The 16635-nt window shown below is 37.9% G+C and overlaps 1 protein-coding gene across 2 annotated transcripts in view; it reads right to left on the minus strand.

Moving 5' to 3' along the window:
• LRP2 (LDL receptor related protein 2) overlaps positions 1–16635 on the minus strand; it is a 199123-nt gene that overhangs the window by 158659 nt on the left and 23829 nt on the right. For both annotated transcript variants that reach the window (XM_043576972.1, XM_043576970.1), the window contains exons 2-3: positions 3256–3363; positions 1333–1455 (exon numbers count right to left, since the gene is read on the minus strand). In XM_043576972.1, the coding sequence (XP_043432907.1) occupies positions 1333–1455; positions 3256–3363 (231 nt within the window). The remainder of the gene's footprint in view (positions 1–1332; positions 1456–3255; positions 3364–16635) is intronic.

The following is a 16635-nucleotide window of genomic DNA, read 5'->3' on the forward strand; positions in this document are numbered from 1 at the left end:
TTATAAGGATGTGAATTCCAGGACTTCTACAGCTTTCATACAATCACAAAAAGCCAACAGGCTAAAGATGGGAGAGCAGAAAAGTGGGAGAAAATTGGCTGATAATTTACTGAGTTGGGAATTCATCAACCCTGGAACAACAATACACTTAGGCTTCTTATAGTGTGAGATAATAAATTCCCCCCCTTCTCTGACCCTCCCCTGTTCATGCTCTGCCTCTCTCTCTGTCTCAAAAATAAATAAACGTTAAAAAAAAAAAATTTAAATGGGGCGCCTGGGTGGCTCAGTCGGTTAAGCGTCCGACCTCAGCTCAGGTCACGATCTCACGGTCCGTGAGTTCGAGCCCCGCGTCGGGCTCTGGGCTGATGATGGCCCAGAACCTGGAGCCTGCTTCCGATTCTGTGTCTCCGTCTCTCTCTGACCCTCCCCCGTTCATGCTCTGCCTCTCTCTCTGTCTCAAAAATAAATAAACGTTAAATAAATAAATAAATAAATAAATAAATAAATAAATTCCCCCCTTGCTTAACTTTTCTGAGACATGTGTTTCATTCTTTGCAGCCAAAAACATCCTCATTGATACAGGAATAATTTGAAATTATACAAATATCCTTAATAGAGAAAGCAAAGGAATGCTACACATGGCATATTTCTCATATGCTGCCATCTAATATTTACCCAAGATTACTCTCTTGCTCAAAATTATTTTCAAGCCCACTTCAAACTCTTTTACAGTTTGATCCCAACGAAATTAGAATGGGAGCGTTTCTTCCAGTTTACTGTCCTGAACTCCCTCAGTGTCCAGGAATGCAGCAGCTGCCAAGGTCTTCCTCAGGGCTACCATTTCCCTCCTTCCTGCAGTTCATCCGACGCAAGCTATACCAGCAGTCACTGAAGCAACAAGCAACAATGCTTCCAACAGACCTCGCTACACTGCCACTTAATCAAAAAGAAGGCAGTTTAACACCGAGGCAGAAGGGGTGGAAGGTTATTATGCAGTGTGCACTGCAGGACCCAAAGGACCCATCCAACCGCCAACCACACAAATGAAGACTGCCCGCCCCCCACAGATACCAATAAATGTTCTGTTTCTTTACTGAGTGTGACATATTCTTAATACTGAGAACCTATCCTATTTCCAAATCACTGGGGTATATTTATAATTCTTCAGCACGTTCACACTTTCAATATCTTCTCACCCTGGGTGAGATTGCCCGCATAGGTGCCCCCTGTGATTTGAGTTCCAATTCAGCATTTATAAAGAATCATCCCATTATTATTTTTAAATTTTAGGTGTCCAGGGGGCCAAAACAAAATTCCTCTACAATCACTTACGGCAATGCTGATGTTCATCGGAGCCATCCTCACAGTCCTCATCATTGTCACACTCCCAGAAGTTAGGGATGCAAAGACCTTCACCCTGACACAGGAATTGGTTCGACTTGCAAGAAGGGGGAGCTAAAACAAACCAGGAAAGGACTCAACTCATTGTGTGAAACATCCACCGTATTACACCAACAAGCAATGCTTATTTCAAAACAATCTGTGTCAACTCCTGCTTAACACATTGATGGCAAATAGTAAACAATCCTATAAAACAGCCTGTGGACTCTAATCAGCATTCAATGCCAAATAATTGCGGCAAAGGCATCACAACAAACTGATGATGCAAAGAATAAATACAAAGAATAAAACAAACAACCAAAACACAAAGGCATGACAAAAAAATATCAAATTAAGAATGTAACTTAAATACAAACTAACCATGAGTTATTGCTAAACTATTTGAAATGCTTTGCAAGAACTAATAGTAAAACATCATGATGAGCTGAAAAAACATGCTATTTGGAAAAGAAGACCCAGAATTGAATAATTATTATTTCTATAATTTTCTTGACTTAATATCTTTGGCAGGTTCTCTGAGCCTCAATGTGTGCACCACAAAATGGGGACTATATCTCATAGTTTGCTATAAAAAAATAAGTTAAATAATTTATGTGCAAGTGAAGTATAATGTTAGCTGCTGTCACTATTGTTGTTGGTACTGTTGTTATTATCGTTGTTATGGAACATTGTTATTACATTAACAATCTCTAAATAGTTGTTGGTACAACTGTATTTATTCCTCTGTCCCAATACACAGTTCTTGCTTTTCTGTTCCTGGTGTTTAATCTAAAAATTAACTCAGTAATCCCATAGGAGACAAACAGATAGCACATGATCATGTCTCTGCAGATAGAACTACTCCCTTGCACAAAATATGATTCACAAACTAGCAGCATGAGCATCACATGGGAGCTGGTAGAAATGCAGAATCTCAGGTCCCACTCCAAACATATGGATGTGAAACCAGCACATCAACAAGCTCCCCGATGCTCCATTTGTGCATGGAAGTTTGAGAAGCACTGAATAGGACCTATTCCCCACCCTCCTCTCATTGTCAAATGCATCACGATCCAAACAATACACCAGTTTGTTCTGTTGTGCCACAGGATGGCCAACAATTGCAAACAAAATTAATTTTTCCCTGATTTCTTGGTTTTCGGATGATAACCCTTGTCTGTTCACAAATCAGAATGAATGAAACTGCAGTGGTGTGATTGATCACCTACGGCAAGCTGGGAAAGCAAAAGATGTTAAGGGCTGGGATTTGTGCAGGAAAGAGGCTTTTAATGAATGATTCAACTTCACTATGCCTGTTTCCTAATTTGAAACCTATCTCAGAATATTGACAGAATTAAATGAAGAAATATATGTGAATATATGTGAAAGTGATTGTATTATTAAACTTTGGATTTACAATATATCATGTTTTTAACTATCATTTTTTTAAACATTTAAGACCACACTAAGCTCTTCTGTGATCTCTTTGTGTAATTTGCATAAGCTACACAACGTCCTTTATACAAAAGACTCCTCCTTGAATTACAAATCACAGTTGGTGGACAAAATTTCCAGAGTGAATAATCTGAAATACTTTATTATAGGCTTTAGGAAACTACTCACAAATTTGTTTCCATATCAAGGTCATGGGATAAGGGTAAGATAGAAATGGATGTGAATTGAAGCCCTTCCTCCAAAGAACTAAAAGAATCATTAATGCCTTCAGTTCTCTATTCAACAACAGATATCTCAAAAGACTTGAGCCCAGTCGTGAATCTATCACTAAAGGTACAACTGTATCTTTGGTACAGTTGAATTCACCAGGAAGCACTTATATTACTCGAACAGAGTTTGGCCCGGCCCCTCCTCACTTACGGCAGCCAACTTCATCTGTGTCATCCAAGCAGTCTCTGGTCCCATCACACCTCCAGGTTGCAGGGATACAATGCCCATCTTCACAGCGAAAATGCTCACTGTCACATTCTTACAATGCCACATGCAAAAAAAAAAAAAAAAAAGAGTAAAAAAACTTACCCACATAGATATTTCAAAGAAATACAAATGTTTTATAAAAATAAAAGTTTTTTCAATGAATTAGTAATCAAAGGAATGTAAATTATTTATAAAATGAAGAAAACATTCTTATAATGGTTATTATCTGTTTCAGGGTCTGCAGGAAGATGGTCATTTTTGTGCACAGCTCACTACAGTATACCTTGACGTAACCAATCTGGAAAGCAATTCGACAACATATATCTTGGTTTTTAAAAGTGATTTTTCTTAGTTCTTTTATTTTTAGGTATTTTCCCCCCTAAGGAACTAATCAGAGAATTAGACAAAGATTTATGTGTGCAGATTTTAATCACAACATTACTTATAATAAATTGCAAGCTTCCTAGATATTCAATAATTTCAAAAAAAGGATAAAATTTTTATCTTTATATTAACATATGAAGAACTCATTAAAATAGTTATGTAGAACTTCTAAATGATTTGGATAAAAACTTATATCATATAACAAAGACAAGGATGTATAATTTTACCTTTAACAGAGTTACATACAGAGTGTAGAGAAAGACCAGAATGTTATTGGTGCTTATCTCTGAATGATAACATCATGAGTAACTTCTTATTTGCTTGACTGTGCCTTTTTTCAGTTCTTCGCCCTTTATTTTTTTAAGTGCCTTTTTATTACTAAATCATATATAGCAATTTATGGTCCCACATTCTTAGATTCAGACCAATATTTTGGCTTTTTTGTTGAACGCATTTGTAGGATGCCAGATCTGTAAGCTCATCTCTGCTTGTTTTAAGCCAAAAAAACAAACAAAAGAAAAAGCTCTGTACCCCACCAGAGGGCACAAATTTGCCCCCCAAAGTTACTACGTTCCCAAGTGGCAGTGATATCCCCTAGTGATACCAGAAAGAGAAGATAACTTAAACAAGTTTATTTCATACAACCAATATAACCAGCAATTATCCTAGGTCTCCCCAGGGGACTAATTAGGCAGTTGGAAATCCTTTGAGTCCCCAAATACGTGACCAGTGACTTCCCCAGGTATCATGTGCCAAGTAGGAAATTTTTTTAAAGAAAGCAGCCAACATCAGCCCAACTTGGAGAAGATACAAAATTATTCTTTCACAAGCCCAATGTGGTAGGAGTAATTTGGGGGGTTAAAAGAATACAATTATTCTCCCCAGGTATTTCAGTGATCATGCTAAATTACCTATTTCAGTTATTGGTTAATTAAGCAAAAATTAGGTAAATATACAGATCAATTATCTACTCCTAAGAGAAATAAACAATGTGCTATCCTGACTTGTGTAAATGCTGGCATATCAACAGCATGACATAAACATAGTTAAGTGATCTATTCCTAGGGGATATAGGCTACTTTGTTCATGGAATGTTCAAATCTGATTGTCTGGTAGTGACATCCTGATTTATAATGTATGCTGCAAATGGTCAGAAACTTCCCTTGGCTAAATGGTGGTACCGAGTGGTACAGGAATACGTACACCCAAATACCTTCTATAGACTAATGCACGATGGTGGTTGGTGGTGCAGGTCTGGGGTTGGTGGTGCAGGTCTCTTATCAACTACCTTTAAAACACAACAACCTCCCTTGCAAAAATGCCCCTAAGGAATGTACAAATTCACTCTGGAATCCCAGAACTTCTCATTGGATTTTGTTCTACAAAGCAATATTTCCATGGGAGATTAGGGGCTTTGGAGGTTTAGCTATTAACACAACATATATTAAATCACTTTTATCAATTAGGTCTATTGTTAGGAATCCAACATAATACATTTGTAGGTTCAGTACATTTGTCTCCCTTAGTATCTAATAATTTCTGGTTGAAAAATGGTAACAATCTAAAGGTCAGTCTACTTACAAAGAGTTTCATATTGCTATGAAAAAATGAGAAGCATAAATTTAGAAACTGAGCTTACAGAAGAAAATTCTCAAAAAACAATTTATTGCCTGTTTTAAAATATATATAATCCTTAAGCAACTCTTATTACAAGTCAGATTTTAAGGTTATTTTTCATTTTTCTTAAAATATGAAGTTACACACATCATAAAAAGAAATAGATACCCAAAAGTCACTTTTTAAAGCACTTCAAAGCCAAGTGCATAAAACACATGCAAACCAAAACTGGTAGGAGGAATTTTGCAATTAATCCTTTCTAGTTAGAGTTTTTTCATAATTGATCTCCCAGATACTCAGTTATCTAAAGAAATATATCAAACTCCATTTACTCACTTTATCAACAGATCCATGATAATTCATCCATCAAGTTCACCTTTTCAGTATTACCTTCTATGCCTGTTGTAACTCCCAAATGACTATTGTTTGGAAATACCTCTCCAGGAAAAACAAACCCATACTATATCATTGCTGGGTGGCCTCCCAGCAATCAAACAAAGTGTTCCACTGGTGTCAGAAGCCTGTCGTTCACTCTATTATAAAGAGAATATGTGCTGTTTAGAAGCAAACTACTAGTGGAAAGGTCTGGGTCAGGTCTGATAACAATGGCAGGTGCCCCCAATTTCAATTCATCTGTAAGCACTTTATTTTCAGATTTTGGTTTGTTTTACATAAGTCAACCCGCCACAGGTATCTACACCTTATTGTTTAATAATTTGAAGTCCAAATAAGCGAGGAGAGGGATTTCATACACTGGAGCCAAACAGTTTATGAAGAAAAAAAAATCTAAATAGAGCAAAAGGAAAAAAAATGTTTTCAACAAACGGTCTCTAAACATTCATATCCAGTCAATCCAGTTTTAACCAAGAGGTAATTTTGCAATAACGAGGAAAACATCGTAACCCACACTGAAATAAAAATCTTTTGTTAGGAACCAGGAAGCCATTGACAAGAAACCACTGGGACCAAGCAAACACACTATTTCCTCAGCACAAGCCCTGGCCTTTTCCAAGAATCAAAATAAATGAAAAGAAAAATACTTGCATGGTGCTTAAATGGCATGCACCACTCTAAGCACTTTGCCAACTTCAAGTCATTTAATTTCCATAAAAACCCTATGAGATAGATGTCATTTTTATGAACACTTCACAAATAAAGAACTTGAGGCAGAGAGCAGTTCAGTCACTCATCCGAGATCAAATAGCAAACAAGTGCAATGCAAGAATTCGGACCTGACAGTTATAGTTCAGGTCCAAAGGCATCTGTGCCTCATTGACCACTGCTCTGTGTTCCCTTACACCAAAGAAAGAAAAGAGAAAAACCAAAAAGGAAAAGAAACAGAAATGATTCCACCAAGCTCGAGAATGAATGTAAAAATGTGACTTTTTTTCCAAAGTTGCTGTCAACATTAACTGAGTTCGTGAACTGAGCTTGTGTGGAATCCTGACCACATCATATGCGGTATGATTCAGTTGGAGAAGAGTGGTATACCTGGCAACAAACATTGCATATAAAATTATTGGGCCTAGGGAAATTGGCCAATCAAAAGCAACAGTTTCAATCTCTTCAAGAAAAATTATATTAGACATGAGAATAAACTTGTTTTCCAACCTTATAAAGCCCCAAGCTGGAGAAAAACAAGAATAATCCTTTCTTTATAAATAGCCATATCCCAAGCTTCCTGGTCTAAGTGTTGGACCAAGAATGTGTTAGAGAAACAGATAATGCCTAGAGGGAGGAGGAAGTCACTTGTTTTCCCAGTGCAGGAAATAGTACTGAAGTAAGAACACCACTTCTGTACTCTTTCTAGCCTCTAGCACAGTGCTAGGCCCACATGGAATAATCAACACGTATCCATCAGGTAATGAAAATTCCTCTTCGTAAGATTCAGCCTCTTGGTATCATATATGTAAAACCATTAGACATATAAAGCCATAAAGGCAAGCAGTAACACTCTAAGAGTTTGTTTGCTATCTTAAATCCAAAGAAAGGAAAATGAGATCTGGAAAAATTTGAAATTACTTGAAAGAAGAATGTCCAGAAGTTTAAAAAAGAAAAAGGAAAAAATTGAGTCATATTGAAAGGTTTGATTCTCCTACCGTTTCCTGTAAAAGTTTCTTTTTTCCTCTCATAAATTCTTTTCTCAAAAGAGAAAGGCAAGTTGTAGTCAATGGAACATTGTCCAAAGTGAACAGAGTAAGGTAATTTCTACGGCAAATCCTATTTTCCTGTTAGATCCTCTTAAACATGTGCTGGTTCTTCCAGACTCTTGGTCTACCTGAGGAAGAGGAGGTGCATGTACTCTTTTTAAAGATATGATGGGGCACCTGGGTGGCTCAGTTGATTTAGCATCTAACTTCAGCTCAGGTCATGATCTCATGGCGTGAGTTCGAGCCCCACATCGGGGTCTGTGCTGACAGCTCAGAGTCTGCAGCCTGCTTCAAATTCTGTGTTTCCCTCTCTCTCTGCCCCTCCCCCACCCATGTTCACTCATTCTCTGTCTCTCTCAAAATAAACATTAAAAAAATTAAAAAATAAATAAAGATACGTCATGTAAAAGTACATGACATGTTAATAGTGTTACCTTCGCTGTGCTCAAACAAATGTAAGAGGCAATTCCTTAATTCATCCATAATTCTTTCTTCACTTTTTCTGTACTTTATTTTTATTCCCTTGACATACATTCAGTGTTTGTAAGTTGGGTGATGGTTCGCTACAATTCTCACACCCTATCCCCACCAACAAAGCCAGTCCCCTTCAAAGATTTAGAGTCACTTGCTTATTTCCAAAACTTGACCACTGCAGCCATGACAGGCAAGGGTAACAAACTGTGGGGAAGACCTGCTCTGCCTAACATCAACTGGTGGAATTGTCAAGGACTCGATTGATGGAACTGAAACCAGACATGCCCAGCAAACCAACCTACTACTCTTTTTCTGTGCAACATTCTGGTTTTCATAACAGATTGTCAAATAGGTGGCCAGAACTCTGGTGGGCTTTTTTTTAATGTACTTTACAAACCACTAAGTTGACTGTTTTTTCCAAAATAGTGTTTCAGAGCCCTGATACCTGATTCATTTCAAGAAGACATTCATTTCAAGACATTTCAAGAAGTCAAGGACTTTGAGGCAGAACTCACAAAGCCACTCAATGAGTGATCATGTATACACATCATGTAAGTGTAGTTAAAAAAAAAAGAGAGACCCAAAAGCATATGTCAGATTCACTAAAGCCACCAAAAAAAAAAAAATTCATACCTACTACATGCAAAACATTGTTCTAGAGCTTGTGGAAGAAACAAAGAAAGTTAAGATATGGTTGGGTTTTTTTTTTAATAGAGTTCATAAATTCTGGGGGGACAAAAGTAACATATAATATGAATTAGCCATGTATTAAGTATTTTCCATAGATTGTCCCACTTATCTATCACAACTCTGTGAGATTGTATTAAGAGCCCCATTTCATAGATGAGGAGATTGAGGCTTGACAAAATCTCACAACTAGTAGGTAGTGAGGTGGGGATTCAGACCTAGGTAGACTGATTCCAAAGCTGTGCCATATGACTGTAGAGGATTTGGTTCCAAATAAGCAACATAGACAATAAAAATCAACTGGTCTCAAGGAGAAAAAAATTAATACCACATGCTGGAGTGATTAGAGAAGGCTTCATGAAGGAGAATAAGACTTCACTGGGCCTTTGTGGATGAGCAGTATTTGGGTAAGTGAAGAGGAAGGACCAGTCCTTTGTGTAGCGTCCAAACAACTTGCAAGAAGCCTATCATGGGTAAAGGCCTAATGCGCAGGCTTCCACGGCATAAGGAACTACTTGTAAGTGGAGGACAACAAGGCTGGGAAGATGGACAATAAAGGGCCAAAAATGTCGAGCAAGAGAGTGACGTGATCAAACGGGTCGACTTTAAGAAAGCTTAGAGATCACTAGTGCCAGTAACTGTTTAAAACTAACAGTGGTTCTGGGTAGATGTAAGCCTGGAGGAGGATACAGACTTTGACCATGAGAAGGGCTTGGAGCTCTATTTCTTTCCCCAGAAACCGACCCAGAGCATAAATGAGCTCAGTGAGCAAGCTGGTCAGTGGTTCACTGAGAGGCTGCTAGCAGAGATGAGTCTCGTCTTGAAGCCCCTCAAGTTGCCCCAGGCCTGGTCCACTTGCATGCTAAATGATCAGCAAGTTCTACAGGTACACCAAAAGTATCCTACTGTCCTTTCCCCACCATCCTCTCACAGCTGAATGTATCTGAGCATCCAGCCTACGGAATTCAGTCATCCCTCAAGAAAGTCAGCTGATCACTAGGAATTTATCCAAAGGATGCAAAAATGCTGATTCGAAGGGGCAGATGCACCCCGATGTTTATAACAGCATTATCAACAATAGCCAAAGTATGGAAAGAGTCCAAAAGTCCATCGACTGATGAATGGATAAAAATGTGTGTGTGCTCTCTCTCTCTCTCTCTCTCTCTCTCTCTCTCTCTCTCTCTATATATATATATATATATATATATATATACACACACAATGGAATATTACTCTGCAGTAAAAAAGTGAAATCTTGCCATTTCCAACAATGTGGGTGGAATTGGAGGGTATTAGGCTAAGTGAAATAAGTCAGTCAGAGAAAGACAGATATCACATGATTTCACTTGTATGTGGAACTTGAGAAACTTAACAGATGATCATAGGAGAAGGGAAGGAAAAATAAGATAAAAACAGAGAGGGAGGCAAACCAGAAAAGAACCCTTAAATACAGAAAACAAACAGAGGGTTGTAAATGGATGATGGGCACTAAGGAGGGCACTTTTTGGAATGAGCACTGGGTGTCATACATAAGAGATGAATCACTGGATTCTACTCCTGAAGCCAAGACTACACTGTATGTTAACTAACTTAAGAATTAAAAAAAAAAAAAAAAAAAAGATAGTTGATCTCAGTCATTGCTTAAATATTCGCTTAATGATTTTTTAAGTGCCTTTCCAATAACCAAAAGCCAGCAGAATAACGTGAGGCCCTATCAGAGCAGCCTCTCAATCTGGAAATTGTTTCTACCTGTACTTACTGAGCTATTATTTCCCATTTTCATTTAAACACAAGCTACCTGCCTTCCTCCCCTTCCCCCTAGTCTCTCACATCCCACTTATTTTTCATTGAGCACCTCCTACCCCAACAACCAGACTTTCAGGCAGTACTCCTGAGCATTATGAATAAAACCACACTTCTCAGGGGTTCTCAAGAGAACACAGTTGGCATTTAAGGTGGGACAATTATTTAATTGCCCCAGGCAAAGCAGAATGTATAGCACCTCTGGCCCCCATATGTGGAATGCCAATAGTGCCCTTCCCCGGGGTCATCGTGACAACAATAACACCCCATACATGTCCAAACATCACTCGAGAGTGGCGGTACCACCCCCAGTTGAGAACAACTTAGAACCTCTAAGCAGCTTGGACATTCAGAGCTCAAAACATCTTAATCCACATGAAAGAGATCATCTACCAAAACCCCTATAATAAATTCTTCCCTTCTGAAGATAATAAAATTTCTTAAACAGCAATCCCACTCCCTCCCACCCAGCAATAAGAGGGCCTGGGATTGGGCAATATGCTGCAGCTCCTAGTACCAGCAGCTTGAAATCAACTCCCCTGGGAGTGTGATAAAGAATCTAAGTTCCAGGGAGGCCTACTTCACCCTGGAATGTTCCACAGTGCATCCACAGGCTTACCCATTCAAGGGTGGGGGGAGTCACACAGAGAAAAAAAAAAGGCTGAAAATCTGAAATCCTCAGGCAGTTCTTCATTAATGTAAAAGGATCATTGTTATGAAAAACAAAATCACAGACACATCTGCTTTATGGGGCAAACTTTTTCCACCTGTATAATTATCGTAACAAAAAATTTCTTCAAATGTCCTTACCCGATCTCTGCTACACTTAAAAATTTTGAAATAAAATATAAATTGGCAATCACATGAGTGCTTAAAACATTCAAAGGACTCTCCAAGATTTTACCCAGAACACTCCGCAATGAAAACTTCCTGGCAGCCACTACCAAAACACTGACACTATATTTGTATTAGTCTTTTCTGTACTTCCAAGTAATTCATGTAGTATTTTCTGTATCAGCTCAGTCACTGTGTTTCCTGTGGATGGACTCCTCCTCCACATGGAAGAAAACTAAGTCCAAGACCTTCAACCCCACTCCCTCTAAGGGACTACCTGGTTTTCTACCTCTCTAATGGCCAAAGAGCTATACTTACAGTGTGCCATAAAGAACACTATCCAAACAGAAGAAAATTTCAAACAGTCGCCTGCTCAGGTAAGTAAGGAACCAATGAATCACGCTATACATAAGAAAAGTCTAAAATGCCCTTCAGCACATAATAATTTAACAGGCCTTGTACAAAAACTATAAATCACCCTGATTTAAGTGCTGACTTCCAACCCCAATTGCCCCAAGTATTCTTATATGGCTTAGTGACTAGCAAATATGAATTACTGGAAAATGGTTGAATGGAATCAAACACTAAAAAAGAAACTAGGCACTTGTGAGAAATAAGGGACCACAGACATCTCCAGGCAGGAAGCTTTCCTGCCTATGGCTTATAAATGGTGCAAAAGACCCACTCTCAACCCAAAGTTTACAGACAACAATAAACTAAGGTTTTCTTGATGCATTAGCCCCAAGTGTTGAACTATAAATCAAATTGAAACAGATATGTTAAAGTTGCAAATATCACTGCTAATTTGGTCACCTTAACAAGCAGATTAGATCACCAGGTTATCAAATGGACAATGGCTTGATACTGGAAATTACAATAGCAGCAGAAGGAGAAATTGATTCCCAACTGGTGGATTTGGTGATTCTCTACGGCCACAGACTAAATCAGTTGTAAATGCTAAATAGACCTTCTTGGCTGAATCTTACAAACACCTCACTGTACTCTTTCTCCTCTATTCCATGTTACTTCATTCTTAACTATTACAATAGTTACACCAACAAGCTCTGACAGCATGAAAAGAGCAAGAAGAGGCAAAAATAGAAGGAAGAAAAAAAGGAAGAGGGAGGAAAGGAGAAGTGTTATGGTCAATAATCAGTGTCCAGACACTGAATTTAATAAGAGCTAGCATCTTGAACCCTAACCTCAATTTGGTTAACTCATTCTTATTTAGCTTTGTCCCAAATCCAGACTGGACCAGGACGTAATTGCTAAGTGGGTTTATTGGTCACAAATTTCATGCTAGGAACTAAACAACCCTCTGATTCTAATGTGTACATTTTCAAAAAGTAGAGATCAGATATACTACATATAAAATACATACATAAATACACATATATACATATATATAATTTACTCTGAAGCAAACAATGTTTCCATGTCAATAAACAAGTGTGATGACAACTCTGATCAGGAATTTTGATACTTATTGTGGGGCTCATTACATTGTTATTGACACAAACACTGACTTTTATCATAGTTCATTTGTTAGGAGACTAATGGGGGTACACACATGTATGACTCAACCTTAATGATTTAGCTATGGGCATGTAGGGTTTCTGCCAACAAAGAACTTTCTTAAACTCTTAAATATTATGCAGCAAGAATGTGAAAATAATTCCACCAGTAAGTTTAAAAACCTGTTCTTGGGAATAAGTACTGATAATTAATCATCTGATAAACTGACATCATTATTTTTAATAAAAATGTATGGTGTCATTATCTTTCTTAAAAAATTAACCAATTTTTGTTGTTTTACACATTTTTTTTGTATTTTTTTCCCTTCTAGTGACAAGTTATAGTTCAGAAAGAATTTTATACACAGAAGCTCAAAATTCTCCCACCGTGACCTGATATATGAAAAGTAAAGAACAGAGGAAGTAGATGAGATCGAGTGACCAAAGGAAGAGTAAATGGTAAGGTGGCAGGATTCAATTACGATTCTACCACGAACAAAGCATAATTCTAAACTGCGAGCTCCTAAGGGCGGGACTAAATACTTCTGTAATCCTAATGCCTAGTACAGTACCTGCTAGCACCCAGATGACATTCAATAAATAAACAATATATAATCCATTAGAATATAAGGATGAGGGGCACCTGGGTGGCTCAGTTGGTTAAGCATCTGATTTGGGGCTCAGGTCATGATTTCATGGTTCGTAGGTTGGAGCCCCATATCGGGCTCTGTGCTGACAGTGCAGAGCCTGCTTGGGATTCTCTCTCTCATCCTCTCTCCCTGCCCCTCCCCCACTCTCACTCTCATTCTCTCAAAATAAATAATAAATAAACTTAAAAAGAAAAGTCTAAAAAAATTTGTGTGTGTGTGTGTGTGTGTGTGTGTGTGTGTGTGTGTGTGTGTGTATGGCCAAGATGATTTCCAAAAGATGATAAAGGCTTGAAATCTTGGTGATTTCTGAACTTTGATAATGGATGCCACTGTTTAGAGGCACTGTTTCTTCTGATCTAATTAACATTTCAACAATCATCTTCCATACTGACCTGCATGAGACACCAGACAGACTGGAAGAAGTCAACCTCAAATCCTTGGGAGCCTATTTATATGTTCAGATTATTCTCTGCTTATTCACTAAAGGATGGGATCCCGTGTTTACATCCAGCACTACTCTAGAGTGGAAAAAGTACTCTGCACCACCCCCCCAAAGGCTATAAGAACATCTGATTCCACAAATCAAAAGCTATAATTTTTATTATAAGCAATTTGCTAACAACATAATCATGATTTTGGTTTCCTTATACAGAGTCAAAGGTAGGGCTGCCTTTGTTAACTTGGGAATTTATAAAATAGGATCTGTTATATTTGCAAAGACTTTCATGTTTGAATGAATTTCTTGTCTTCTCTGCTGTACTGATCTTAACAGATTGAGCAAAAATAACTTTAGGACATGCCTCGCCAGCTGGTTATCTGTTATAGTAAGAGTCCCTTGGCCCAGGTTTGTTATGCCTGTGCTGAAGAGCATTTATAGGTCTCCAAATCACTTCCAGTCTCTATAAATGTCATCACTTTGTGTTATAATGTGATTACCATGACTCGAAACAACTCAATAGCTTATTGACACAGAATCAACAATACTATATTGTCTCCAACTGATACCTGTGTGTGATAAAATGGGGTGTGGGTTTCTGATTACATATGGTGAATTTTTAGTGTCCTAATATTAAGAACAGCTTAAATAAAATTATAAGTTTATCTGTGGTGATTGTCAGAAGCAGGAAAAACAATGTGGAGTGCATTTCCTAAGATTTTACCTAACCTGTACTATAAACACAATAAATAATGATAGTAAAAAACCTGTCATTATAAATTTAAACGTTTAACCATGCATTAAAATAAAACCTTAGAATTTCAATGCTGGAAAAAAGTAATGATTCCAGTAATAAACTATACTAGAAAGTACACACAATAAAACCTTTGTTGACACAAATAATTAAAACCATCTCTTACTGGAATATTGTCTACATTGCACTTTTTAAAAAGGCAACCAAAAAATAAACTGACATGAAGGATTTGGTCAAAAACAAGAATTTTTAGTTGGCTGTCTCAATTCTGGAAATTGGATATCTATGGTTACAGTTGTAAATTAGATATTGAATGAATGTGCTGATATTCAGAATGAGTCTTTAGGTACTGCAATAACTAAAGAAATTTTTAATTAAATTTAGTAACAAATTCAGATTTTACAAAAAAGAGCTAAAACAAGATACTAATAGAGAAAATACTAGATTATGAGCCAAGAGACATAACACATGGGTTTCAACCCTTGCAATAGCACTGACTGTCCCTACATCATTCTAAGTTCCATGAGGGTAGGAACTATTTGCCTTACTAACAATTGACTCTTCACTCAATAAATATTTGTTGCTTAACTGACTTAGCTTGGGGGACCTGGATTTAAAACTCTAATACATGGGGCACCAGGGTGGCTCAACTGATTAAGCATCCAACTCTTGGTTTCAGCTCAGGTCATGATCTCTCTCGGTTTGTGTGTTCGAGCCCCTCATTGGGCTTTGTGATGACAGTTGCAGAGCCTGCTTAGGATTCTCTCTCTCCCTCTTTCTGCCCCTCCCCTGCTCACTCTCTCAAACGTTTTTTAAAAAAAAATTTAATGAACTCTGATACACAGTTTCCTTAACCTGCAAATTTTCTGACCTACAACATCAGGTTCAAGTGAGGACTGAAGAGAACTGTAAAACACCAGCACAATGCTAGAAATAAAGTCCTTCCAGGAAGGCTCGTTCCCTCCTGGGTACTCCCACCTGTCATCCAATTCTAACATTGTAACAGTCTAGGTAATAAAATACTCCAGGATCAATACCTTCACCAGATAAGAGCTGTTTGTTCTAATTGAGAGAAAACCTCCCAACCCTGCACCACCTTGCTTCCAGGAAGCTCACTCAGCACTGAGAGCAAGGTGGTTGCTTTGCCTCCAGCCCAAGAACAAAGTATCCAATAGCCAAGTCTGGAGTCAAGGGCAAGACTGAAAATCAAGATTTATTCTAGGAAACAACGGTCAAGCTAGACCCAAAACCAAGGCTGCCACCAGTTTCCCTTTTCTTTATGCATCTTTCTGTTTTCCCACAATGACCATTTTTTATTATTTCATCTATTTTAAAATCACTCTTTAGGCGATCCTCTGGAGTTTATATGTGGAATACTGTTAAGTGTATAATTTCAACACACACACACACACACACACACACACACACACACACAATTGATGATACATATAAAGGCTTTCCCAGAATGAGCCTTGAGTCATTATTACACTATACAATGGACTCCCAAGTTTTCCTATTGACCTCAGTGTATGCCTCTATATGGACATAAAGAAATGAAGGTCATAAATAAATTCAGGATTTTAAAAGTTATTTATTTTTTGAGAGAGAGGGTAAGAGGGAGGGGCAGAGAGAAGGGGAGAGAGAATCCCAAGCAGGCCCCATGCTGTCAGAGCAGAACCCGATGCGGGGTTCAAACCCACAAACTGTGAGACCATGATTTGAGCAGAAATCAAGAGTCAGACACTCAACCAACTGAGCCACCCAGGCATCCCAAGAAATTCTGGATTTTATTCAAGTGAAACTAAGTTAAAAATCGTTCCATTTAGAAAGTTCAGAAATGCTCCAGGTCCTAGGTTCAAAAGAATGGTATTTCAAATTCTTCCTACAAGTATTAAGATATTCATTATCCTAGTTCTCTAAACTTTCTCCTATATTATAGAAAAATGCTACAAAATGCAAGCATTTTTTGACTAAAATCATGTGTGATCATGCCTTTACAATACATTCAAAGGAAAACTCG

The sequence above is a fragment of the Prionailurus bengalensis genome, chromosome C1 (assembly GCF_016509475.1).
Source record: "Prionailurus bengalensis isolate Pbe53 chromosome C1, Fcat_Pben_1.1_paternal_pri, whole genome shotgun sequence".
In the NCBI taxonomy this organism is placed as follows: Eukaryota; Metazoa; Chordata; class Mammalia; order Carnivora; family Felidae; genus Prionailurus; species Prionailurus bengalensis.